General features: G+C 35.4%; 1 protein-coding gene across 1 annotated transcript in view; it reads left to right on the forward strand.

Moving 5' to 3' along the window:
• Window positions 1-1,102: 1,102 nt before the first annotated feature.
• The window catches only part of LOC132119395 (mitochondrial S-adenosylmethionine carrier protein-like), a 45,223-nt gene continuing 21,839 nt past the window's right edge, over window positions 1,103-24,486 (forward strand). Inside the window, exons 1-5 of the mRNA XM_059529300.1 lie at window positions 1,103-1,262; window positions 1,835-1,991; window positions 2,249-2,358; window positions 10,532-10,636; window positions 10,810-10,857. Coding sequence (XP_059385283.1) covers window positions 1,230-1,262; window positions 1,835-1,991; window positions 2,249-2,358; window positions 10,532-10,636; window positions 10,810-10,857 — 453 coding nt within the window. The 5' untranslated portion in view covers window positions 1,103-1,229. The remainder of the gene's footprint in view (window positions 1,263-1,834; window positions 1,992-2,248; window positions 2,359-10,531; window positions 10,637-10,809; window positions 10,858-24,486) is intronic.

Genomic DNA, 24,486 nt, shown 5'->3' on the forward strand with positions numbered 1-24,486 from the left:
ATAATAATAATAATAATAATAATAATAATAATAATAATGATAATAATAATAATAATAATAATAATAAAATAAAATAAAATAAAATAAAATAAAATAAAATAAAATAAAATAAAATAAAATAAAATAAAAGTATGCTTTGGTAAATAACAAATATGACGTAAAAACATAATTATTACATACAATTTTTTTTTCAGTCACAACTGCTTTTTATGTCATACTTATAACTTATGCCATTTGTTGCTGAAATGGGCTTCTCTAATAATATTAAATTATTTTTAAATTAACAAATCACTGTTTGGCCCCCCAAAAATAATAATAATAATACATTTTTATTGAATTTAAATTTATAACATTTGAAGTAGGCAACATGCAAAATGTGAACATTTGCCCTACCAGATATTATGTAGATATAATGTTAATATGTGAATTTATTTATTTCATAATTAGTTTATGTATAGCGCCACCCCCATTCATTGTACACAAATAAGCTAAAATATTTTGAACATTTTAGTTTATTTAATAAACATTAAATTTAATATAAATATTACTTATTTAATAATTATGTAATATTACTTATTTAATAAAATATTTAAAATATTTTACATTTTAAAAGTAATTTTAATTTAATAAAATTTTTTGGTAAAATGTTTTTGTTTAGTGTAAAAATATATACTATGAACTGAATACTACTACTACTACTACTACTACTAGTACTACTACTTCTACTAATAATAATAATAACGAATTGAAACGGCACTATTGGACCTGAACACAAAATGCAAATGTTATTTCACTTCATCACAGTTAAAACCTATTGTACTGTATAAAACATTTGATTGTTTAATGTTATATATTTTCTTCCCCCTGCTGGACCTATTATGACGCCATACTGGATTTTATTTTGAGCATGTAATGCTAAATCCAATCAAATCATTATAAATACAACATAATCCAATTCCTAGAACAGTGAGATTAAATTTTCTAAAAGCAACCAAAATTAGCCTTTAAATGAATAAATTATGCAAGTTAAGAAAATGTTTCATCTAGAAAATAGTTTAAAAACAAAATCAAACACCTACCTAACGTTCCTCTGCTGCTGATGTCATCACGTGACGTCAGCGGGAGCACACGCCTCAAACATGGCGGCGCCCGTGATGAGCGTGCGATAGTTGTTGCATAGAGTGTCAAAGATCAGTCACCTGCTTAATGCTGCAGTCCTCACGTACAGTATGGACAGACGAGACTTCACAGCCTCCCTTGTGGTAATACGCATTTTATGTCTTTTGCACGTGCTAAAAACAGAAGTGTAGGCATCTTTCCTCATGACATTACTCTGCTCTTGAAATAAATATAGTGTAATGTAATAGAGTAACAATGCCTTCATGCTTATGTGTTTATTAATGTTCACTTTATCTGAAGGCTTTCTTGTTTCACTCATCTCAGACTGGTCCCAGAGTGATTCTGATAATGAAAGTAATAAAGAAACTAAACGTCATTATAAAATTAATAAAAACGGTCTGCTTTAATCAGTAAACAAACCACACACACATCTAGTTTATTAATATTGTTATTATTATTTAATTACATTTACATTTGTTTACTTTGTTTGTTTTAGTTTATTTTTAACCTTTAGTTCAGGGGTCACCAAACCTGCTTTAGTTGCTCTTCGTCATTTGTGTTAATTGTGGAATTATGTACTAAAAATGATATATGATATATAGTGCAGTGTCAGTGATTAATTGCATTGGACCAGAATTTTTAAAGGACCTTATTATACTGTAACGATATATATATATGATGTATTAAAACAGTATCATTGCTCTTTGTCCCTAAGGCAGGCGGCTGTGCGGGAATGTGTGTAGATCTCACTCTCTTCCCTCTGGACACCATAAAGACTAGGTTACAGAGCCAGCAGGGCTTTTACAAGGCAGGAGGGTTCCGAGGGATCTATGCAGGGGTCCCGTCAGCAGCTATAGGCTCCTTTCCCAATGGTAAGTTTAGATACCTTATTAAAAAACATGAATAATGGCTGTATGTTTTAAAGTTTACTTTAAAGTCTTTAGAAGATTAATATAACTGCATGCTGCAAAGATTTCTTATTATGATAAATAGCATATTTAAACCAGAAATGCTGGAATCACTAGCTTTTAGAATACACCCACAAATTAAATACTTTACACATTTATTAGAAAATGGATGCAGTTTAAGTAGTTTGCCTCCAAAACCAAGTGTTTCTTCTTGATTCCAGCTGCAGTGTTTTTCGTCACCTATGAAAGCACAAAGTCGTTCTTTACCGGCTACAGTGCTACAAACTTGGCCCCCGTCACTCACATGCTGGCCGCTTCACTTGGAGAAATCGTAGGTTTCCTGTTATTCTTCTACTTCTGTGTTGTTCTTGTATTTATCATAATTTATTTACCAAATGATAAGTATGTCTGTTTCAGAGACAAATATGCAGAAAGCGTAGAATAGTGTTTTAGTTGGGTATTTTTTGTTCTGGGTTAGGAGACGGGTCACAGACGACCCTGTATGCTCCCTCCAGCTGGCCAAACAGGAACTGTTTGTTGTCTGTTGACAGCTGATTTTATAGAGAGGAGTCTTGCATTTTTTTCAAGGGAGATTTAGGTTTTGGAGCTGTAAGAAGCACCTTCATTTCCTCTGTTAGTGAAACTATATGCACAGAGCAGCGCAGTCCAGCTCACATCATAAAAACAATCCAACACAGTAGCAAAAAGTTTGCAGTTTAATTTTTCCTTAGTGGATACTCCACCTTAAAAATGTAGTGCAATTTAATACAAGTTTGAAACCATTTATGTTTTTGAATGCAATTAATACTTGTATTGCTCAAGGATGGATTTAATTGATTAAAAATTGATGTAAAGACATTTATTTGTTGTGTCTCATGGCAGCCCACTTCTCTCCCTCTATTTTTTAGATCCATTTTGCTTTATTCTTTCAAGTCAGTAGTGTTTGGAACTGATCTCATTGCTCAAAAAAACATGAGACTAACATACAGGTGCATCTCAGTAAATAAGAATGTTGTGGAAAAGTTCATTTATTCAACTCGAATTGTGAATCTTGTGTATTAAATCAATTCAGTGCACACAGAATGAAGAAGTTTAAGTCTTTGGTTCTTTTAAATGTGATGATTTTGGCTCACATCTCAACAAATTAGAATATGGTGACATGACATCAGCTAATCAACACAAAACACCTGCAAAGGTTTCCTGAGCCTTCAAAATGGTCTCTCAGTTTTCGTTCACTAGGCTACACAATCATGGGGAAGACTGTTGATCTGACAGTTGTCCACAAGACAATCATTGACACCCTTCACAAGGAGGGTAAGCTACAAACATTCATTGCCAAAGAAGCTGGCTGTTCACAGATTGGTGTATCCAAGCATGCTAACAGAAAGTTGAGTGGAAGGAAAAAGTGTGGAAGAAAAAGATGCACAACCAACCGAGAGAACCGCAGCCTTATGAGGATTGTCAAGCAAAATCTAATCAAGAATTTGAGTGAACTTCAAAAGGAATGGACTGAGGCTGGGGTCAATGCATACAGACAAGTCAAGGAATTTGGCTACAGTTGTCATATTCCTCTTTTTTAGTCAATCCTGAACCACAGACAACGTCAGAGGCATCTTACCTGGGCTAAGGAAAAGAAGAACTGGACTGTTGCCCAGTGGTCCACCGTCCAAAGTCCTCTTTTCAGATGAGAGCAAGTTTTGTGTTTCATTTGGAAACCAAGGTCCTAGAGTCTGGAGGAAGGGTGGAGAAGCTCATAGCCCAAGGTGTTAAGTTTCCACAGTCTGTGATGATTTGGGGTGCAATGTCATCTGCTGGTGTTGTTCCATTGTGTTTTTTGAAAACCAAAGTCACTGCACCCATTTACCAAGAAATTTTGGAGCACTTCATGCTTCCTTCTGCTGACCAGCTTCTTGAAGATGCTGATTTCATTTTCCAGCAGGATTTGGCACCTAGCCACACTGCCAAAAGCAACAAAAGTTGGTTAAATGACCGTGATGTTGATGTGCTTGACTGGCCAGCAAACTCACCAGACCTGAAACCCATGGAGAATCTATGGGGTAATGTCAAGAGGAAAATGAGAAACAAGAGACCAAAAAATGCAGATGAGCTGAAGGCCACTGCCAAAGAAACCTGGGCTTCCATACCACCTCAGCAGTGCCACAAACTGATCACCTCCATGCCACACTGAATTGAGGCAGTAATTAAAGCGAAAGGACCCCCTACCAAGTATTGAGTACATGTACAGTAAATTAACATGCTTACCAGAAGGCCAATAATTCACAAAAAATAATTTTTTATTGGTGTTATAAAGTGTGTGCCAAAATCCTCACAATTAAAAGAACCAAAGACTTAAACTACTTCAGTCTGCGTGCATTGAATTTAATTAATACACGAGTTTCACAATTTAAGTTGATTTACTGAAATAAATGAACTTTTCCACAACATTCTAATTGATTGAGATGCACTTGTAAGAGGGTTATTTATTTATTTAAAACGAGTGAGAGTGTACAACGACTGGCATGAAATCTAAGTGTGCACTACCATTGGTATGTCTTTTTTTTCATTTCTAAAAGATCGTGTGACACTAATAACAAAATTCAGCTATGCCAATTTTGTTTTTGATCAATAAATAAATAAATAAAAACCTTACCAGCCCTCAACATATGAATGTTGGTGTACATACTTCTGATCAGTTAAAAGATATCAAATAAAAGATAAAATTTGTGAGCAAAAAATTGTTTTTTTTGTCAAGCACCTGTGTGGAGCTTTTTTTTTTCCAGAGAACTAAAAATGTATTTTGGAATCATGCAATGTGCACTCATTAGATTTTAGTCCTCTCAGCTCTGTTTAACATTTTTGCAAGTTTAAATCTATTCAGCAGAATTCAGCACTACCAGCAGATGTTCCTCAACCTTGTAGAAATACCACATGGACCTACTAATACATCTCCGTCCCATTTATCTCATTACGCAATAGAAGTTTCCGATTTCAGGAGACAGAATATACTATACATGTTTTAACTGGGTTGATCATTTCAGTTTGTTACCAATTAAATTAACTGGTTGTTATTCCATCTACTTTTTTATAGTGAAGAAGACTCTCTGGGTACTTAGGTAACTCCTGACACTATACAAATTCTCGCTAATAGGTTTCTCAACTGGAGATGATTAATGACTCATTAGTTTATAATTTGTTAGATTTTGATTTTTCTGGCCCAATTGTGCATCAGTCCATTTTGGTTCTTGTTTATGCCATAATCTCTTTCAGCATTTCCTATTATATTGTTCATTTCCCCATCACTTTTCCATTATATTTGCAATTGCTATACTATCATAGTTATCTGGTTGACCCTGTAAGGTTAGCACTAGCACACTAATAAAACATAATTTGGATCCAGGACTTTATGCTCAGGGATTCAGGCAATGGCTCTGTAGCATTGGATATGTCACGTAACAACCTCTCATCTGCAACCAGCAAGATTTAAATTGTCTGGAAAGTTTATTCTCCTTAACTGTAAGTCCAGCATGTCTCTACACACAACTATTTAAAAGGTTGCTTTAAGGATTGATTACAGCTAATTAATTATTGAAAGTATTCGGCAGCAGGGCTTTACAAATAGCAAGACTGTAAATTTAACGGCTTCAAAAACAGCATAATGAAAACATATCATGTAGCTTTTCAGTTGTGAGCTATTTTATCAAAAAAGTCAATTGTCAGGCAGTGCTGACAAGAAGTGTCTGTGCAGGTGTGTTTTCGTCTGTGGGAAAAACATGGATACTGTAATTCTTATCCTCTAGTTTGTGGTATTTGTTGGCTTGGTCAGTGTCTTTGTGGGTTTTGGTTTATTTTATGTTGTAGACTATAAGGACTTTTGATATAATTGAAATAATTAGTTTGAAGTGTTATGGTAATGTAATTTGGTCGACAGACCTGGAAGTACTTTATAGTGCGTTTTTATATGTGCGTTTACTGGAAAATAATTTCACACTTTAGAATCTTCATCAACCAATCAGAATGCATTAAACAGTCTTGTGGTATAATATTGTGTAATAACAGCAATGGTGATTTCTGTCTTTCTCAGTATCATTGTATATGTCTGTGTGCTATAAAGAGTGCACTGGATGATGGTGTCTATCAGAGCCAGAGTAGGCTGTTATCTAGCCATTATATCAGATTTATCTTCATTCCCATTTGCTCAACACACTCTCCGAACGCTCATTTGTCAAGCTGAAGGAGCACTTATCCTACATTTATAAACCTTGTCTCTCCTAATGGCTGTGGGGTGAAAACAGCTTGTAGCATGACTAGAAGACGCGACTTGCACCCTGCTAAGTTTGGCACAGCAAAAAATTGCATTGTAAGTCCTATGATTTATTGCACAAATCAAGCCTGAGTGTTGTACTGTGGGATAACCTTTTCCCACCCCCTCTTCTTGTTCTCACTTGGCAGGTCTCGGAAATATGTATGGAAAAAAAATAGGCAATTGAAGTGTTGGGTTAAAAATGTTACCTCTGCACATGAATTGGTATTATTAAAGGACGAGATGGGGACGTGTCATGCAGATATTGGTCAGTGCAGATTTTGGCAAGCATCTGTTGGATGATCTGTGGAAGATGTCCCAGATGTCTGTTGTAATTCCGAGTTCACGGACCGTTCGGAATGTTCCAGCTTTGTCTATTGATGTCTGGACTGGAGTCACAGCTGTGAGAGTGACCTTACCATATACAAGTTTATTTTAAGGTTTAATTTAATTTATTTAAAGGTTTATTTTATGCTTATAGAAATGTGTTTTGTTGGGATTTTGTTGGGAAGCAGCTTCAGGTTTGTGGGTAAAAAGGCAAAAATGTTATGTTATAAATATATATTTTTGAACTTTTAAACTCAAAGTAGCATTCAACAATTTTTTTTTCTTGTAAAACATTAAGAGCTCACCAAAGCTACATTTATTTGATCAAACATACAGCAAATCAGTAATACTGTGAAATAGTACTTATATTTAAATATCTGTATTTCAATATTTAATTTAAATAATTTAATAATAATTTAAATACCTATTTGAATATATTTAAAAATAACATAATATATATAATAGTTAGTTACTGTCATGGCAGAGCTAAATTTTCAGAAGCAATCGGTCCAGGCTTCAGTCACATGATCCTTCAGAAATAATTCTGATGTGCAGATTTGGTGCTCAAAAAACATTTGTTTCTTCACTTTCAATATTGAAAAAAGTTTCAGATAGCTTAATATTTTGTGTGTATATATATATATATATAATTTTTTTTTCAGATTACAAAGTTCAAAAGAACAGCATAAAACATAAAATATTTTGCAATTGTGAATAAATAAATAATCTTGAGTTAAACTTTTGATTCATAGCATAACACTTATTTAAATACTAAATTTAAAATGTATATAATTTAAATCATTATAAAAGTATTCAAATTAATAATTAATGTTTTACAGTATACATTCTAAAGTGCATTTATTTTCTTTTTGACCACATTTATAATAAATGTACATCTACTCTTAGTTATACTTTTGAAACATATAAGATATGATATAACATAACCAGCATGGCTATAAGTAGCATGTAGATCTTGTGTTTTCATTCAGCAGCATTTCATGGTATAATCATGAATAGATAAGTAATGTACCTATTATCTATTATAATGTCATATATATTTTACTAAAATATATGACTTTACAATGCATAATATTATAGCACAATTGCTTTACATTCACGTACAGAAATAATTGATTATATGGTGTAATGTATTATGAATTCATTATGGATATTTATAGTGATTTTTATTCAACTTCGAATAATATGGGATGAAATTAGACTCAAAATGATTAATAGATGCACGCAAAAATATCAATGCACTACATCTATTTTATACATGTATCTTACAATATACAATTCATAATTTAAAACAAACTATAACATTTGTTTATGTGTTTATTTGAACAAAATGCTGCACATTAATGTAATTCTTAACTCTGCAGACACCGGTTGAAAAGCATTTGTTTCTGTGTAGTGACGCACATTCGCAAATTTTTGTAATCATGTACACGTTCACGAATCGCACTGGGCTTTGTTCGTTAGTATAGTTGTGTGACTCGAACTAGACATCAATTAATGCACGCCTGTCACCCGATCCACATATGCATGGGTTCCTTTTTGCATGAGCAATTTATGATATATTAATGCAGAACAGAACATTTTTATTTGCAGACATGTCTGCATTTGTACAAATCGCTGCACACTCATTTAATCCCGAATCAAATTAAAAGGCATTTGTTTGTGGATCATAAGATACATGTATAAAATTGATGTAGTACATTGATATTTTTGCCTGCATCTATTAATCATTTTGAGTCTAATTTCATCCCATTGAATAACTGTTAGTAAATAATAGTAAGGAAACTAAATAGGTTTCATTCTGTTGAGGCAAATCTAAACAACTGAATTTACTTTATCAGTGTGCATCGTTCATTCGTCCCTCATCAGGTGTGTAGAGTAGAGAACAGAACGGGGAAAGACAAGCAGCTCTTAACAGATTCACCTACAGTAGAGCTAAAATAAGCAGCTTTAATTGCCTGTGTCTTCACCGACCTTCCTGTCGTGGTTAGTGCTCGCCTCCAAATGACTAGAAAGTAAAGAGAAATGTTTCTCACAATAAACAGTATAGCCATTACTCCATAGGTAGTAAACTAATTAGTAAAACTGCCTTTAAGTCATTGCCTTGATAATTGCGTGATACAGGTACATCCTTAAACACAGCGGAACTCTGTCAAGGCTCTGACTTCCTTTTTTTTTTTTTTAATGTCCTCAGCCTAGTTTTCCTCCTCACTGCTCTCTGCAAATTACCCAGAAATACACATAGTGCCGGTAATTGATCTGATATCATCTCTCGCCAGTCCTCCATCAACTCCCCTGTGAAGTGAGACAAAATTGCTGCGGCGCGCGCTCACGCACACCAATTTAATTACTGCAAGAATTACTTGTCATATCCACTTCCCTCTCTATTTAGTGCCGTAAATTTGATCCTTTTGAGAATTACACGAGGAGACGTGATGTTTAGTGTTTCATAAATGTTAACCAAGCTAAAGAGAATGTAATGAGTTTAGTAAAATGGGCCCTCTCAGTTTTGTAACACACCGATGGTCGGTAGTTCCCGCGTTTCACCACTGGTTGGCAGTCTTGCTACATGGTTTTGGCTTAAAAATAAAAACTTTTCTCAGTGGAAATAACAATTACAGATTCCCTCAGCTGGATCTTCCACATTTGTGTCACGCTGTTCTGCAAAATCTTGCTTGCTTTTTTGTAAGCCAAGTGGCCATTTTTTCAGCAACAGTAGTGTGCAAGAAGATGCCCTGCCACCTGCCAGAGTCACACAGAGGGCAAACTAGTGTAGCTTGTTCACACACACACTGCCTGTAGGCTGTCAGCTGGGCTCACATCAGACCCGACCTCTCTCTCTCCCTCTCTGTCATTCAGAAGAGATTACTTCTAGCATCACAGATCCAGTGTGAGCCTGGGGGTCTGGTGGGGGGACGGTAAACTCCCTGTGGTTGCGGAGATTGCTTTCCATCCTCGGTTCACCCCGGTATTTCCGACCCCAGCGTGGAGTCAGAAGTAATGCATCACAAGTGTAGTTTTAGAAAGGGATGTGGCTGTGGAGAATGAGCTTGAACAACGCCACACTTTAGCTATCGACAAAACATGAGACTGCGTCTGTATATCAGCTGTTGTTCGTGTGTGTGTGTGTGTTTGCGTGTGAGAATGAGTGTTACTGTGACTTATTGTACAATGGGGTTTTATTAATTACGTTTACATGAACATTAAATAAAGACCACTTGATGTACAATTAAATGATTTTGTGTTGTATAGTAATTCAATAATCTCATCTACCAGAATAAAACATTTTCTTGAGATTTTTTTTTACGAAATTGCTATATTTAATATTTTTGTGTGTATATATATATATATATATATATATATATATATATATATATATATATATATATATATATAATTTTTTTTATTGTTTTTTTTTGCATTTTTTGTTATTGATTTTAAGATTATTGTTATTGATCTATCTATCGATTGATATCTATTTACAATTACTATGTCTATCGATTGATACTAGAAATATCCTAAATACATCGAAACACAATTTAATTATCTTCCACAGTATGTTTGTACGTTTTACCACATGTCAAGCTTTATGAACAATTTTCAAACCGTGGTCACATTTCAAGAAGTACTTAACCTCAGAATGTCTACATGCAAATTCTGCTTTTGGAAATCTTACCAAATGTATTTTGTCTCTATCCACTTTCATTTGATTTTTTTTTTTTTTCAGTATATACATCTGCAAATATAAGCTGTAAATGTGTTACTTTATTTCCTATTTTCAAACAGCCATACTGAGCAGTGTACCTGAGTGTTTGTCTCTGTTTGACAGATTGATGAGTGCTCTCTTCCTCTTACACAGGTGGCCTGTCTGATCCGTGTGCCGACTGAAGTAGTAAAGCAGAGGACACAGGCCAATCCCTCTCTCAGTACCTACCGAGTGCTGCTGAACACACTACAAGAAGAGGTATGCGTATTCAGGATCCGTATCCTTCAGCTTCACTTACACTGTCGTGTCACTGACAAATGCACTGGTGAACTGACTGAGAAATAAGTATTTTTGTAAAGCAACCAGTTATGAAAATGCCACGTCTTTTTGTCTGTGCAGAGATGACCTCTCGTTTTGATTTCTCATTGCAGGGTTTCGGAGGCTTGTACAGAGGTTATGGCAGTACAGTACTTAGGGAGGTAGGCTGGCTTTCCTCTATACACATCAAGTACTGGTCCTCCGTTATTTCATATGCAAATGCTTTGATTTGAGTTCCTCTGACATTCAGGGGTGAGAGCAACATTACACATGAGCAGAATGAATGGAACATGACAGTGAGTAAATGATGACAGAATTGTGGTTTTTGGGTTTCTTTAAGCAATTCTGAATTTCAATTTGCTTAATCAAGCATCCTTTTTTTTTACAATTCATCTAGCTAATTAAACTACTTAGCAGTGGAACAAGCAGCCAGCAGAACAACCACAAGGTGAAACACACCATAGCCATAAAAAGAAGGTGCTTTTTTTTAAATGGATCTCTGATACTCACATGCATCTGCTTCCTCGCACAGCTGCATCGCTTGATAATGCTTATTGAGATATAGGCAAAGCTCATCATTTTTCATTTGTTTTCTGACTGTATTTTCTCCTTCTTCATGTCATGTTCTGACAGAAGATGAAGATAAAGGGAGTGAAATATTCAAAATCAAAGAATTTGTTGTCTGCATGAAGGTGACGCTCATTTTTTGGTGAGCTGCTATCGTCTCTCACTGCGGGGCGATCCTGTGCTTATTTTCCGCCTCACTTAACACACGTTATTCACACAAACTCCATCTAGACATAAAGAAAAAAAGAACAACAAGCCTGATTTCTGATTTCTCCAAGGGCTTCTGAATAAATGAATACATTTTGGATGTGAGCGGGCGGCTCAGGCTGAATACTAAGGGGCAGATAAAATAGAGGTGCCGAGAGGTGCCCCGCTTCTTCCTTGGGATTGGCTTTGACGTCTGTCAGGAAGCTAATTCATTTTCTCGGCCCGCTATCTTATCCAGTACCACAAGCCTGTCAGGGTAAGTTTGTTTACCCTGGATGCCGAGTCCTCCTCATGCAAGGATTTAATTGGGGTCTTCTCCATTAAGCAGATTCATTAAAGAAACCCGGACAAGAGGTTGTGATGAAATACAGCCCACCGATATGCACTAGTTGATCACGAGGAGAGAGATACAATGGCAAGCAGTAAAATGACAAACAAAAAAGCTGGTGTGAAAAGGATGATACATGATGTTAATATAAAAGAATAGTCAAGGGTAAAAAGCATTATTTACCATTAGTGTTTGCTCGTATGCTCACCAGGACTGCATTCATTTAATCAAAAATAGAGTAAAAATAGCAATATTGTGAAATATTATTATTACAAATTTAAACAACCATTTTTTTTTTTTTTTTTTTACATATTTTAAAAAGCATTTTTTTTCTCCTGTGATGGCAAAGCTGAATTTTATTAGCCATTACTCCAGTCTTCAGTGTCACATGATCTTTCAGAAATCATTTTAATATGCTGATTTGGTGCTCAAGAAACGTTTCTTATTTTTATCAATGTTGAAAACGGTTCTGCTGCTTAATATTTTTAGTGAAACAGTGTTAAACAACATTTATATATTTATATTTAACATATAATAATTTTTTTTAACAACGTGAAAGTCTTTACGGTCACATTTGATTAATTTTTTTTGCCATTATGACTTTGTTTTTCTTAAGATTTTCTATTTTCTGTGGACTGTGGGTATTTAAGTAATTTTTCACTTAATATCTGACCTATTGTTGCTCCGTTTTTAAATGTCTTCTGCATTATTTTTTACAAATCAAACCGATTATTGAGTTTTGCCCCAGTGATCCAGATACAACGGTTAACTGGAGGTGATTTTCAGTGGAACATTTCTTCAGTTTGTCTCTATTCCTCATACAAATCTACCAAGGGTTCTGTCTTATAGGGTGTGTCCTGATTTTGGCCACTAGAGGGCATAACAGGATTAGGACAAATCTGATAAGCATCTGCATGGAAGCTGAACAAATCACAGCACTCCGATTACGAGGAACATAACATGACAACTTTAATCAATTTGGAAGGCTGAATTGAAGATAAAACTCTTTCCTCAAGCTTACTCTTTTGTAACCTATCTCTTGACATTTGTGCTGCAGTGAACCCATAGTATTAAAAATGAATAATAACAGATTTTGTAAGAAATGTTTCCGTCATGTTGACCAAGATTTGAGATCATATCACTTTCTAATGACACTCACCCGAGAGAAAGCGTGAGAGACTGGAGAAGAGATTGTTGGAGATACAGCTCACAGTACTGTTGGTTTCCATCTGACAGAGCTGACTGTATATCAGCACGGATGTGAGAGCGGAGGGAAGGGGAGGAGAGGAGACTGGCTGGAAGACCTTGTAGGAATGTAGTTATGAAACACCTACGCCTTGAGCTGCGCTCTTGTCAACTTCTGCATGATACTGATGCGGATAATGCTGATACAGTTAGAAAATTCTGGCATCATTTATTCACTCTTATGTGGCTCCAAACCTTGTTTTTTGGCCATTCTAAAATGTGTGCTCTGTATTGCAAGAAAATTGCAACAGAAACTTGAAGCATCAGTGTATTAAATGAATCACAGTTATTTTTATTCCACTAGTTTTTAACCTTTTCTTCTTTAATAAAGCATTAGTTGTTGAGAATATATAAGATGTAAAAAGGTTTACACTTTTTGATTGATTGTTATTATTATTTATTATTATTATAATTATTAAAAAAATATGAATACTTGCAGATTTAAATAATGTTTAATCATCATGTAGCCGCCTGGTTGAGACGCTGTTTTGAAATGTAGTTAAATGCATTTACTGTTCCTGAATATTGTTATGCAGAAGAGGATTTGTCAGTGTTTTGCTTCATTCTTTATTGGATTGTCTCAGTGTTTGACAGAATCCTAAAATACTTTTTTTATCAAAGTAATTCAGACTCCTCTCTCTTTCTTGCTCCACCCTTCGTCTGATCTCTAGTTGAACCTGAAGTCAAAGAGCCCCAGAGGTCTTGGACCTGAACGAGATCAATTTGTCAGACTTATCCGTGTGTTTATGTTGCTGTTGTCCATTGGTCACAGTGGACTGTGCAGCTAACAGGTGGAAGTGTGTATGTTTGACCTGCAGGGAAGTGTGGATTGCTGCCCTCTTCTTCTAAAACGGGCACGGAGAGGATAAGAGGCAGGGGTGTGAGCTTTTCTTGCTGCCTGTCTGGTGGATTCGTTCTACAGTCAATTTCCTTTCAGATTTCCACAGTCCTTTGTTCCCTCCGTTTAACGTCTTTCAGCTGTCATTTCCAAGCATTTACAGATTGAGAACAAGAATGTTATTTTGACCCTTTCAACAAAGTCCTCTTCAAAAGGGGCTTTAAAATATTCAGCCCTCTGAGATCCAGCATTGATATTAGAGGCTTTTGAGTATTTGGGAAGATTTGTTCCGTTTCAGATTGAAAAACAGAGGGTTAAAAACAAAACAAACAAAAAAAACACTGAAGCAATTTTCTCTTTCCAATTGTTCATTTTTACAACATTTAGGAATATTATATCATATTTATGTTTTATTTCTTCCTTCTATTACTAAACATTGGCCAAATAATAAGTAAGCAATGGTGTCCGCAGACAGTGAGCATGTTCTGTTACTTTGGCATACTGTCAAATTCAAGTTACGAATACCATTCAAGTCTATTGTTTTTGGAAAGAAGTTAATTTTATTCAGCAATGATGCATTCATTTGATTAAAAGTGCCAAAGCCTTCCACTGTTACAAATAAAGTTCTTTTGAACTTCCTGTTCATCAAAGCATTCTGAAAAATCACACTTTGCACAAAAATACTAAGCAGCATAACTGTTTTCAACTTTGATAATAATAAGAAATGTTTCTTGAGCATCAAATCCGTATATTAGAATGATTATGAAGGAGTAAATGAATCTTTGCCTCACAAAATAAATTGCGCATTAAATATATATTAAAGTAGTTATTTCCCATGTTAACAATATTTCACAATATTACTGTTTTTACTGTTCATGATTAAATTTATGATTAAATAAATGCAGCCTGAGCTAAAGACTGTGCATAAGACCCTATGTATTTAAAAAGTAGTATATGTTCTTGTTTATTGCTGCTGTTTAATGTAGTTTTAACCTATATTTGTTGAAAAAATTATATTTAAGTGCTTTAGACACTGCAACACTGCAGTGGGTTTATGAGGTTTGAACTTTATTTGTCAGGGCTGGATTTAATCTAACTTTAATCAGATATTTTCAGAGCTCAGCCTTCCAGTTCTTCAGCCCTGCCTCATTACTCTGTGATCTTTTTTTTTTTAATCTTTATTTTTATCTGATTAGACGACATTAAATCTGCTTGCCATGCACATTTCACAATAATATGTGATGAATGTGTGAGAATATTATCTATATATGTGTATAGCATTGATCCATACCAGTTTGTATTTATTGTCTCTTAGCTAGTTGGCTGGCTGGCAGTGTTTCAGTTTAATTGAACTGTGGCGTATATGAGTGAACGATATACAGCACACGTGTGGAGGCACAGACTTCATTTCTATCCTCCACCTGAATACATCCTGCCTCCAGCTGAAATGTGAGAGTTTTGAAGAATGTGGTGTGGTGTCAGGATAAAGGTGCTCTTCTCATACTGGCTGTGTGTTAAAGAGGGCTGGTGCTGGCATGGAGGCATGCATGTCAACTGTGACGTGGCAGAACAACTGTTGCCGAGGCTGTTGGTGAGAAAAAAAAGATTCAGCTCTCTCCAAACCTCAAACTAAACTGCTAATCCGGCTCCCACTGGGACAATGATCTACACCACTCACACTGCTCGCCGGGTTCTGTACCATTTCAGAACTGAAGAGAGAGTGTCTTTTAGAATTCAGTTCTGAAATGAAAGAAAAACAATGAGAAAAACAAAACAAACCTTTTTTACCCTTTTTTAACTTCATCCAGAAAAAAGTACTTTTTTGAAACATTCGGTGATTTATTAATATTAATACACTCTTTGAAATGACACTATTAAATGTACCATTTATCATTAAATTAGTTTTACTGTATTTAAATAATTTTCATTAATTTTAATGAAATAACACACTGTTTCTCAAAATGCTCTAATTTAGCAAAAATCCATCACAATGGAGCCAATCCATATGTAATGAGAACAATTATTTAAAAGATGTCAATATCCATTTTTTCTTCACTGAAAACAGTTGTGGACATGTAGTGCTGTTTGGCATACTTAAAATGTCTTTAATTACTATATTCATAGTTTTGAAATGACTGAACTTATAATATATTGATATAAATATAAAATATTGAAATTTATAAAACCTAAATAATAAATTGACAAAATTCGTAAAAAGAAATAACGATGTTATGTATTGTTTTCTTTGGTAAAGGGTAAATACAATAGTTAATGATATTTAATGCATTAACTTCAACATTAAGCATGAACAATACATTTATTGCAGTATTTATTAATCATTGTTAATGTTAGTTATTAATGTAAACGTTCATGTTGGCACAGGTGCATTGACTAATATAAACAGATGCAGATTTTAATTTTTATAATGTTGAAATTAACACTAAGAATAAAAAATGCTTTGCATGTTTTTTTTTTTTTTGATCATTGATAGGTTATGTTAACAAATGTTTGCTAATGAAAGCTTTTGTAAAGTAATAATGGTAAATGTTTGGGATGGTGCTCTGTATGTTTGCTATGTTTGTTTTCTTTCAGTTGCACTTCAGAAAAGTACTCTTCCTGTTATTCCAGTTTTAACTGCAATTCAGCATCTGCTGGGACAAGATCCAAAATGGGAAGCTCCAATCTGATTGGCTGGCTTTATGCAAGTTAACATAAACAGGTTTTCTCATAAGAGCTTTTTTATTTTTTTATTTTTGTTTGGTATACTTAGTAGCAAGTAAATTCGATATTTTTGAGCACACCATTATATTTAGTATATACACATTTGTTCTGCCTTGAGTTAAATTGTCCAGTTTTTGTTGTCAATTTATTCATGCCCTTAAGCATCATTTTGCAGAAATTTCATGTGTAAGTATGCAGCTCTTGATCAGGATACGTTGCGTAGTGGACCAGACTTCATGTCGACAGTCAGAAATCTGGCTACGTGAGACGGCTTAAACAAAATGACCCGAGGAGAATTGTGTCTGATGTAGTGTGATGTTTGGGCCAAGGTGTAGAGAGGTTTAGCTGTGTGTGCGATGTGTAGACTCTGTGCACCTCGTTCACTCTCTCCACTCTCCGAGGGACTGCTTTTGGCGGGTTTTCTCATAAGGCTGTTGATCAGCATTAGAGGAATCCTCTTATGTGATAGCGTTGAATAAGACACTTCATTTGTCTGAGTTTTCCTGAGGAGTCGAATTGGATGCAGACGTCTATATGTGCAAAAAAGAGATGGCTCACATACACACACTCACATATGAACACTTGAGGTAGCAGCATTATATACAGAGATTGATTTATAGTTCATGTTGTTGGTGTGAACTTCAGACGCCCATTCCCAGTCCCTTTTTCGACTCCAATCTGTCATCCTTTAGATTCATTCCTCTTCCTGGGACTCCTGTCTAGCTCTGCTGTTAAATGATCACTTTACCCACAATCCACATGTTAGTTTCTGATGTCGTAACAATCACAACACTAGCTCCTCTCGCCAAGCTTATTGGAATGGGACCATCAGAACGGCTTGAAATGTTGATATTTCTGTCCAGCGTCATAACGATCAACTAAATCACCTCAAAAAAATAATGGTTTTGTCGATAGATATTTAGTATACTTTAGACAGATGACATTTCAGCTGATCCTAAACAAAATCTCCACATATGCAGCATTTCACAATGTATGGACACCTGTGATGCATCAATCATGATACAATGAGTATGTGATTGGATTGCATTTGAAACAGCGGCAAATGCATGAGTGAATCATAGAAATGTGTTTTGAAAGCTACATATGTAGTAAAGAAACATTTAAATTTAAACAGACAACAGATGGAGAATGGCAAAACTAATTAAACATATTATGTGGCAAATATTCATTACTATATATATATATACACTCACACACACACGAACACATACATAATAGTAAAGAAATTAATAAATTTGTTTAGCAAGGATATTAAATTGATCAGAAGTAACAGTAAAGACATGGATGTTGTTACAAGAGATTTCAAGTAAATGCTATTCTTATGAACTTTGTTTGAACTTTATCAAAGAATCCTGCTATAATCTTTCACGGTTTCTAATATTTTAACCAGCACAATGGTTTTCAAAATTTGCAATAAGAAGAAATGTTCATTAAAGGGATAGTTCACTCAAAAATGAAAATTATGTCATTAATAACTCACCCTTAGTCGTTCCAAACCAGTAAGACCTCCGTTTATCTTTGGAACACAGTTTAAGATATTTTAGATTTAGTCCGAGAGCTCTCAGTCCCTCCATTGAAGCTGACAGTACGGTCTACTGTCCATGTCCAGAAAGGTAAGAAAAACATCATCAAAGTAGTCTATGTGACATCAGAGGGTCAGTTACAATTTTTTGAAGCATCGAAAATACATTTTGGTCCAAAAATAGCAAAAACGACAACTTTCACTGAACTCGGTGTTCATCTTCAGTTCTCTCTTCACAGGAGTTCAGTCAGTGTACTGTTTGAGTGCATGAATTACTCCAGGATATTGGTTTGTTTTAACTTAGAGGGACTGTCAGACACATTAAACAAGTTAACAGCTTAAGTCATTTGTGGATTAATGCGTATTGGAGATGCGAACCATTTCAAACGATTCAGTTCGATTTGGTGAACTGTTTCAAAAAGATCCGGTTACATCGAATGATTCGTTCGTGAACCGGATATCACAAACTGCTTTGTTTTGAACTCTCTCAAAACAGACACGGAAGAGAAGACAATGCTGAATTAAAGTTGTTGTTTTTGCTATTTTTGGACCAAAATGTATTTTCGATGCTTCAAAAAATTGTAACTGACCCTCTGATGTCACATAGACTACTGATGATGTTTTTATTATCTTTCTGGACATGGACAATAGACCATTCACACAGTTTCAATGGAGGGACTGAGAGCTCTCGGACTAAATCTAAAATATCTTAAACTGTGTTCCAAAAATAAACGGAGGTCTCACGGGTTTGGAACAACATGAGGGTGAGTTATTAATGACATAATTTTCAATTTTCAATTTTCAATTTTGGCGAACTAACCCTTTAAGCACTAAATCAGCATTTTAGAATTGTTTCTAAAGGATCACGTGGCACTGAAATATTAAAATAGAAAACAGACACTTAAAATTCAATATTTCAGTACCAAGGTTTTTTTTTTTTCCTTCTCAAATATCTGCTGACTCTCTAGTGTCCCACTATGAATTTGAAATCCCCTGATACACTCTTAATGATTGTATCTGCACTGCTGTAGTTTGATGTAAGTAAAAGAAGATTTAGGGGTACTTAATGTTCAGAGAAGCGAGATGGCAACTTTGCATGCTCTAGTTTTTGTCTTATTTTGTCGTTTTTTTAATTAGCATGTCTCGCTAGGTCCTGGGGTTATGTTTGCTTCCCACAATTTTCTGCGTGTTTGCCTCAATCCAAGCAGAAAACCATCTCAGCCCTTCACATATGGTTTCAATAAGGGCCGCCGGTCTGGCTGGGGACCCTGAGTGAAAGAGTGAAAGAGGGGTAGTGTGTGTGTGTGTGTGTGTGTGTGTGTGTGTGTGTGTGTGTGTTTGTGTGTGTGGGTGTGTCCCTTTGCTGGCCCACAGACCTGTGACCTGAGCTTGAATATGCCTCTGAGCAACAACAAACTAACATGCACACACTCACCCAAATATACATAAAATCAGTGTTCAGATTGTGGCTCTAGGGGCTCCCCACCAACCACCGTGAGGGGAAGCATGTGTAAAATTAAATTTGATACATATATATCAAGTAAAAATCATAACATTAAAACTAAGCAGCAGATCTTGCCTAACATATACTACATGCTTACTAAATTATCTTATTTTCATTCAAATATTTGGCCAGTTGGGCTGGATATATGCATTTCTTGTCTGATACAGAACAACCAATGTTCAGGTCCCATTGCTTTACTTAAATTACAGCTCTGTGCCAATGAATTTGTAATATTATTTCATTTTATTCCATTTTAGTTGATTATTAAATTAAGCATTTTTGTGCCTGCCACACTTGAAGCCTTTATCAAGGAGTAGTATTGTTATTGAAATATAATCATGGTTTAGAACAACTGCAAAGCTTAACTTTACACGTGTCACGTGATCCTTCGGAAATCATTCTAATACGCTGATCTGTTGTTCAAGAAACACTTGTTATTTTCAATTAATTAGAAAGTAGTTGTTTAGCATAATATAATACAAGAGGTGTTTAATTTAATAAAGCACATTTGTTTTTAAAGTTCACAGTTGTTGTTATTTTTATGGAATATTGCATTAAAAATCAGTATGTATTTTAGTTATTATCTTATTTCAATATGATTTTTATATAAATTTTTTTATTATTTAAAACCGCATTAGAAAAACACATATTACTTTGTATTTTAAAATATTTCCAAATAAATCTAATTCTAATCTAATAATGCTTGCATCAGAATTCAGTAAGGGAAGCATCCTCTTTTTCATACCCTTGTAAAACAAGTGTGAGGTTAACCTCTAATTGCAGGGTGAGTTTTGCTGTCTCACACTGTGATTTATTTCCCTCATGCTATCTCTTGCTCCGTCCTTTCCCCAAATCTTTTTCATCTTATTTCACCCCATTATTATTTTCCAAACACTCTCTGTCTTTCATTTTAAAGACATCTTTTTTTCTCAGTAGTTTATCTCCGGGGCAGTGATGCTTATGTGTCATGGAGTTGTGTACTTAACCCCAGTTGTCTCTGGAGAAAAAATGGCGTCTGAGCAGCGATCTGCATGATAATTTGAGGTTGAAGGTGAACTGCTTTACGGGCAGTTAATGTTATTATTACAGCTTGAGCGAGGCTTGGACCGAGAGCTTGTTCCGATCGATAATTATTTCGGATTTGGTTTTAGCATTGCATTTGAGGTTTTAACCAATTATCGTGTCTCAGATGCGGAACAATAAATAGCTTGCTGATTTCTGTCCACATGTTTGACCCAGCTATCAGCACTGACTTCACATTTCAGTATTTCCTGTGTCCAAATGTGTAAGGTCAACAGATGTTGAAGTAACAAATGTTTCATGCCAGATTTTATCTGACCTTTATAATATGAATGAGCTCCCATTGTTTTAGCACATAATATAAATCACAGAACGCACAATGTCATCTATTAGCAAGCAAGTAATCATGGCCAATTCGACCATACTATTGCTCTCCTGAGGGATACTATTGGACTAAATTGAATGTAATCATGGTGATGTAATTTCTAACTGCATGCTGGGTAAGCAATAAATGTGATTAGTTTGCTAGGTAAAATGGTGTTTTTGCTCAGGTAAGGTTAAGCTTCTGTAACCATAAATATTATCAGATAAATTGGTAAAAACTATATATGCGTAGATGATTGGTGAATTGGGAGGACACACCTGCTGAAGCACTGACTGCTTAAAGCTGAAGACTGAATGTTTAGTTTAGCTCACATAACAGTGGCTCACAGCTGGAAACATCTGTAGGGAGCCGTCAGGTTTGGGGGTGAGATGATGTCACTGCTTCATGTCAAATATTGCACTTTATTTAGCCCTCAGAGCGGAGGAAAAGACTTTCCGTCTGCTGCTCCCATTGTTTGCTGTTCACATTTGAATGACATCTAAAATTCTGTTGCATGATTTTAGCTACTTTTCCAAGTGTTTAGACACCCATTATAAGCAAAAAAAAAAAAAAAAAAAACATTGCTAGCTTTTCTTCATTCTCATAAAAACTCATTTTAATTCAATTCTGCATGTACTAAAAAAAGTTCACTTCGGGTGCTTTTGTTTGTTCAGGAGAAAATGTTTGGTTTTGTATAGTTTACCAGTACAAGATGTTGATCTGGTTCTTATCTTGCAGTAATTATTATATGAAATATACTTTAAGTCTTCGCCTGTCTCTTTTCTCCAGATATGAAGAAGACTTTGTAGAACACATGAAGTGTTTCATACATACGTTCTGATCAGTGTCTTCCAGATAAGGCTCCAAACATCTTTATCAGACTGTGCTTAGAGTTTATACACAATATTAATGCTTGTTGGAGAGCTTGATCACATTCCAAATTTTGTTGCCCGAAGATTTTATACAGTATGTGTAACCTTGGGAGTGTTAAATAGGAGTTTTTATGTTATTATAAAAAGTTAGCTTTTATTTTATATTAGTGTATATATACATATATTAATATTGTATACAATTATATACTATTTTAAGTTCCTGTAAAAAAGGGCTGTAAATACAATCAAATAATCACTTATTTAAATAATCAAAAATAATTAATCACTTGATTTTTGATCTGTAAGGCCCTATTTTAATGATCTAAATGCAAAGTGTAAAGCGTACAGCACAGGTGCACCCAGGGCGTTTCCAAATCCGACGGAAAAACGGTTGGCGCGCCCGGGCTTAACGGGTTGTCACTATTCTCTTAATGAGTAATGGGTTTCTTTGGACGTAATGTGGAATAAACCAATCAGAGTCTCATCTTCCATTCCCTTTAAGAGCCAGTTGCGTCTAATTCTGATACATGCGATGACTATCCATTATGACATGTGGGCATTTATATATATATATAAATATATATATATATATATATATATATATATATATATATATATATATATATATATATTGTGTGTATATTTACATTTACGTTACATTTATTCATTAAGCTGGCGCTCAGGGACACATTGGTGTCTCACAGTGGATTTGAATCCGGGTCTCTCACACCAAAGGCATGTGTCTTATCCATATATATATATTTGGCATGTTTGTGTGCTGCTGTGCATCCCTGTGTTTAATAAGCAGCGTGTACGCTCTTTAAATAACAAAGAAAAAGCGTTGCGCCAGACTTTAGACCAGGTTTGAATTGGTCCATGGCAGTCTATTTTCAGCCCCTTAAAATAGCATTGCACTAGCAATGCGCCTGAACACACCTCTTTTTTAGACCAGCACGCCCATGGGCGAAAAAATGAGTGCAAATGCATTTGCTAATTAAACGACGTGGTGCTGGATTGGAAAATTTGAACGGCGCTGACTGAAACTAGCAAACACACTTGCGCTGAGCATTGCGTCGCATTGCACCGGGTGTATTATAGGGCCCATAGACAGCAGAATGAAATTGTAATAATACCAGATTCGGTGAATGTGAAAAATAAAACAATCATGATTATATGAAGTGCCATAAATGTTTTATATATTTTTTACAATTTAAAAAAAAAAAATGCATTGCTTTCAGAACTTCCTTGTGGCCATCAATGGGTCACTAGGACCCAGTTTGAACACTTTTGGTTACCAGTGAGTTTCTCAAACCTTCTGTGTCTTTCTCTCTCTGTGTGTCCCTTCTGGCCCATCTTTTATCTTCTTTCTTAGACTTTCTCTTGTGCCGCCAGCGCTGTCAGCACCTAATTGGACTGGCCAGGGGCATTAGATGTCACATACACACATATTATAAATTGACTCACTGAAAGATCTCCTCTCACATCATGCCCTGTGTGCGAGGCCCCGCTCCACACTTTGTTGCCTCATGTGAAAGGGCCTCCATGCGAGCGGGACGGGTTTCTGTGTTTGTTTGTGTGCAGTCATGCACCTGTGCCTTACACTGGTCACTGCTGGACTTAAATTTCCTGTTTTGTTTTTTGGGGCATTCACCTGTTCGAATGTGAACAAAGGAAACAAGCGGTTCGGCTTTGGACCTGGTAGCTTGTTGATGGAGATGCGGTCTATGTTTTCACTGTTCTTTTGTTAACTTGTTGCATCAGCCTAGCACAATGCAGCCCCAGCCAGAAAATCCCCCCACAATGTAAATATTATGTGATGGTTCTGGGAAGCGTTTTCGCTCATGTCAATGGAATTGCACACTTGAATATTTGCCAGTTCACTGATTCCAAACAGTCCTTAACCACATAACCCCTCCCTTGCTGCTTCATTTCTTCTCTTTCTTTCCCCCTCCAGCCTTGAACAAGTCTTAATTTGTTTAGAATATTATTACACAGAACTTTAACTTGCTTCTCTCAGGCGCTGATGGAAACTAGGGAGTTTCTGAGATCTGATTGGCTGGCTGCATCATTCCGCACCTTCCGATTGGCCGATCGGAGCATTCTAGCACTCCAGGCTTGTCCAAGCAGAGTCAAAGTGTTCATGTGAGGCATTCAGCCTGTCAGAATTCCTCAGCAAGTGGATTCACATATCCAAACACAAAAGAGTATTGAACTCTTTAGTGCTGCTGATTCATGCTTTCTCTTTACATTCTTAAAAATAAAGGGTTTTTGCAGCAGTGCCATAGAAGGACCTTTTGGGGTTACATGTTTGCTGTGGTTTTCAACTGATTAGTACTTTTTCCTGTTATGTAAAGAGAATGTGTGCACATGGTCTCTAGGGTGGGAAGATTAGGTAAACCACTGGGTAGAAAATGTATTGATTTATGAAAGATTTGGGGGATTTAAAATCTTGAAATATGGCAGCCGCAACCATGAAAGCTTGTTTAGGCTTGTTATCAATGTTACCAAGATAATGCAAATGTCAAATTAATTTGAAACATTAAAAGGAAAAATAACCAGTAAGCAGATATCGCAAATGATT

This window comes from Carassius carassius, chromosome 38 (assembly GCF_963082965.1).
Source record: "Carassius carassius chromosome 38, fCarCar2.1, whole genome shotgun sequence".
In the NCBI taxonomy this organism is placed as follows: Eukaryota; Metazoa; Chordata; class Actinopteri; order Cypriniformes; family Cyprinidae; genus Carassius; species Carassius carassius.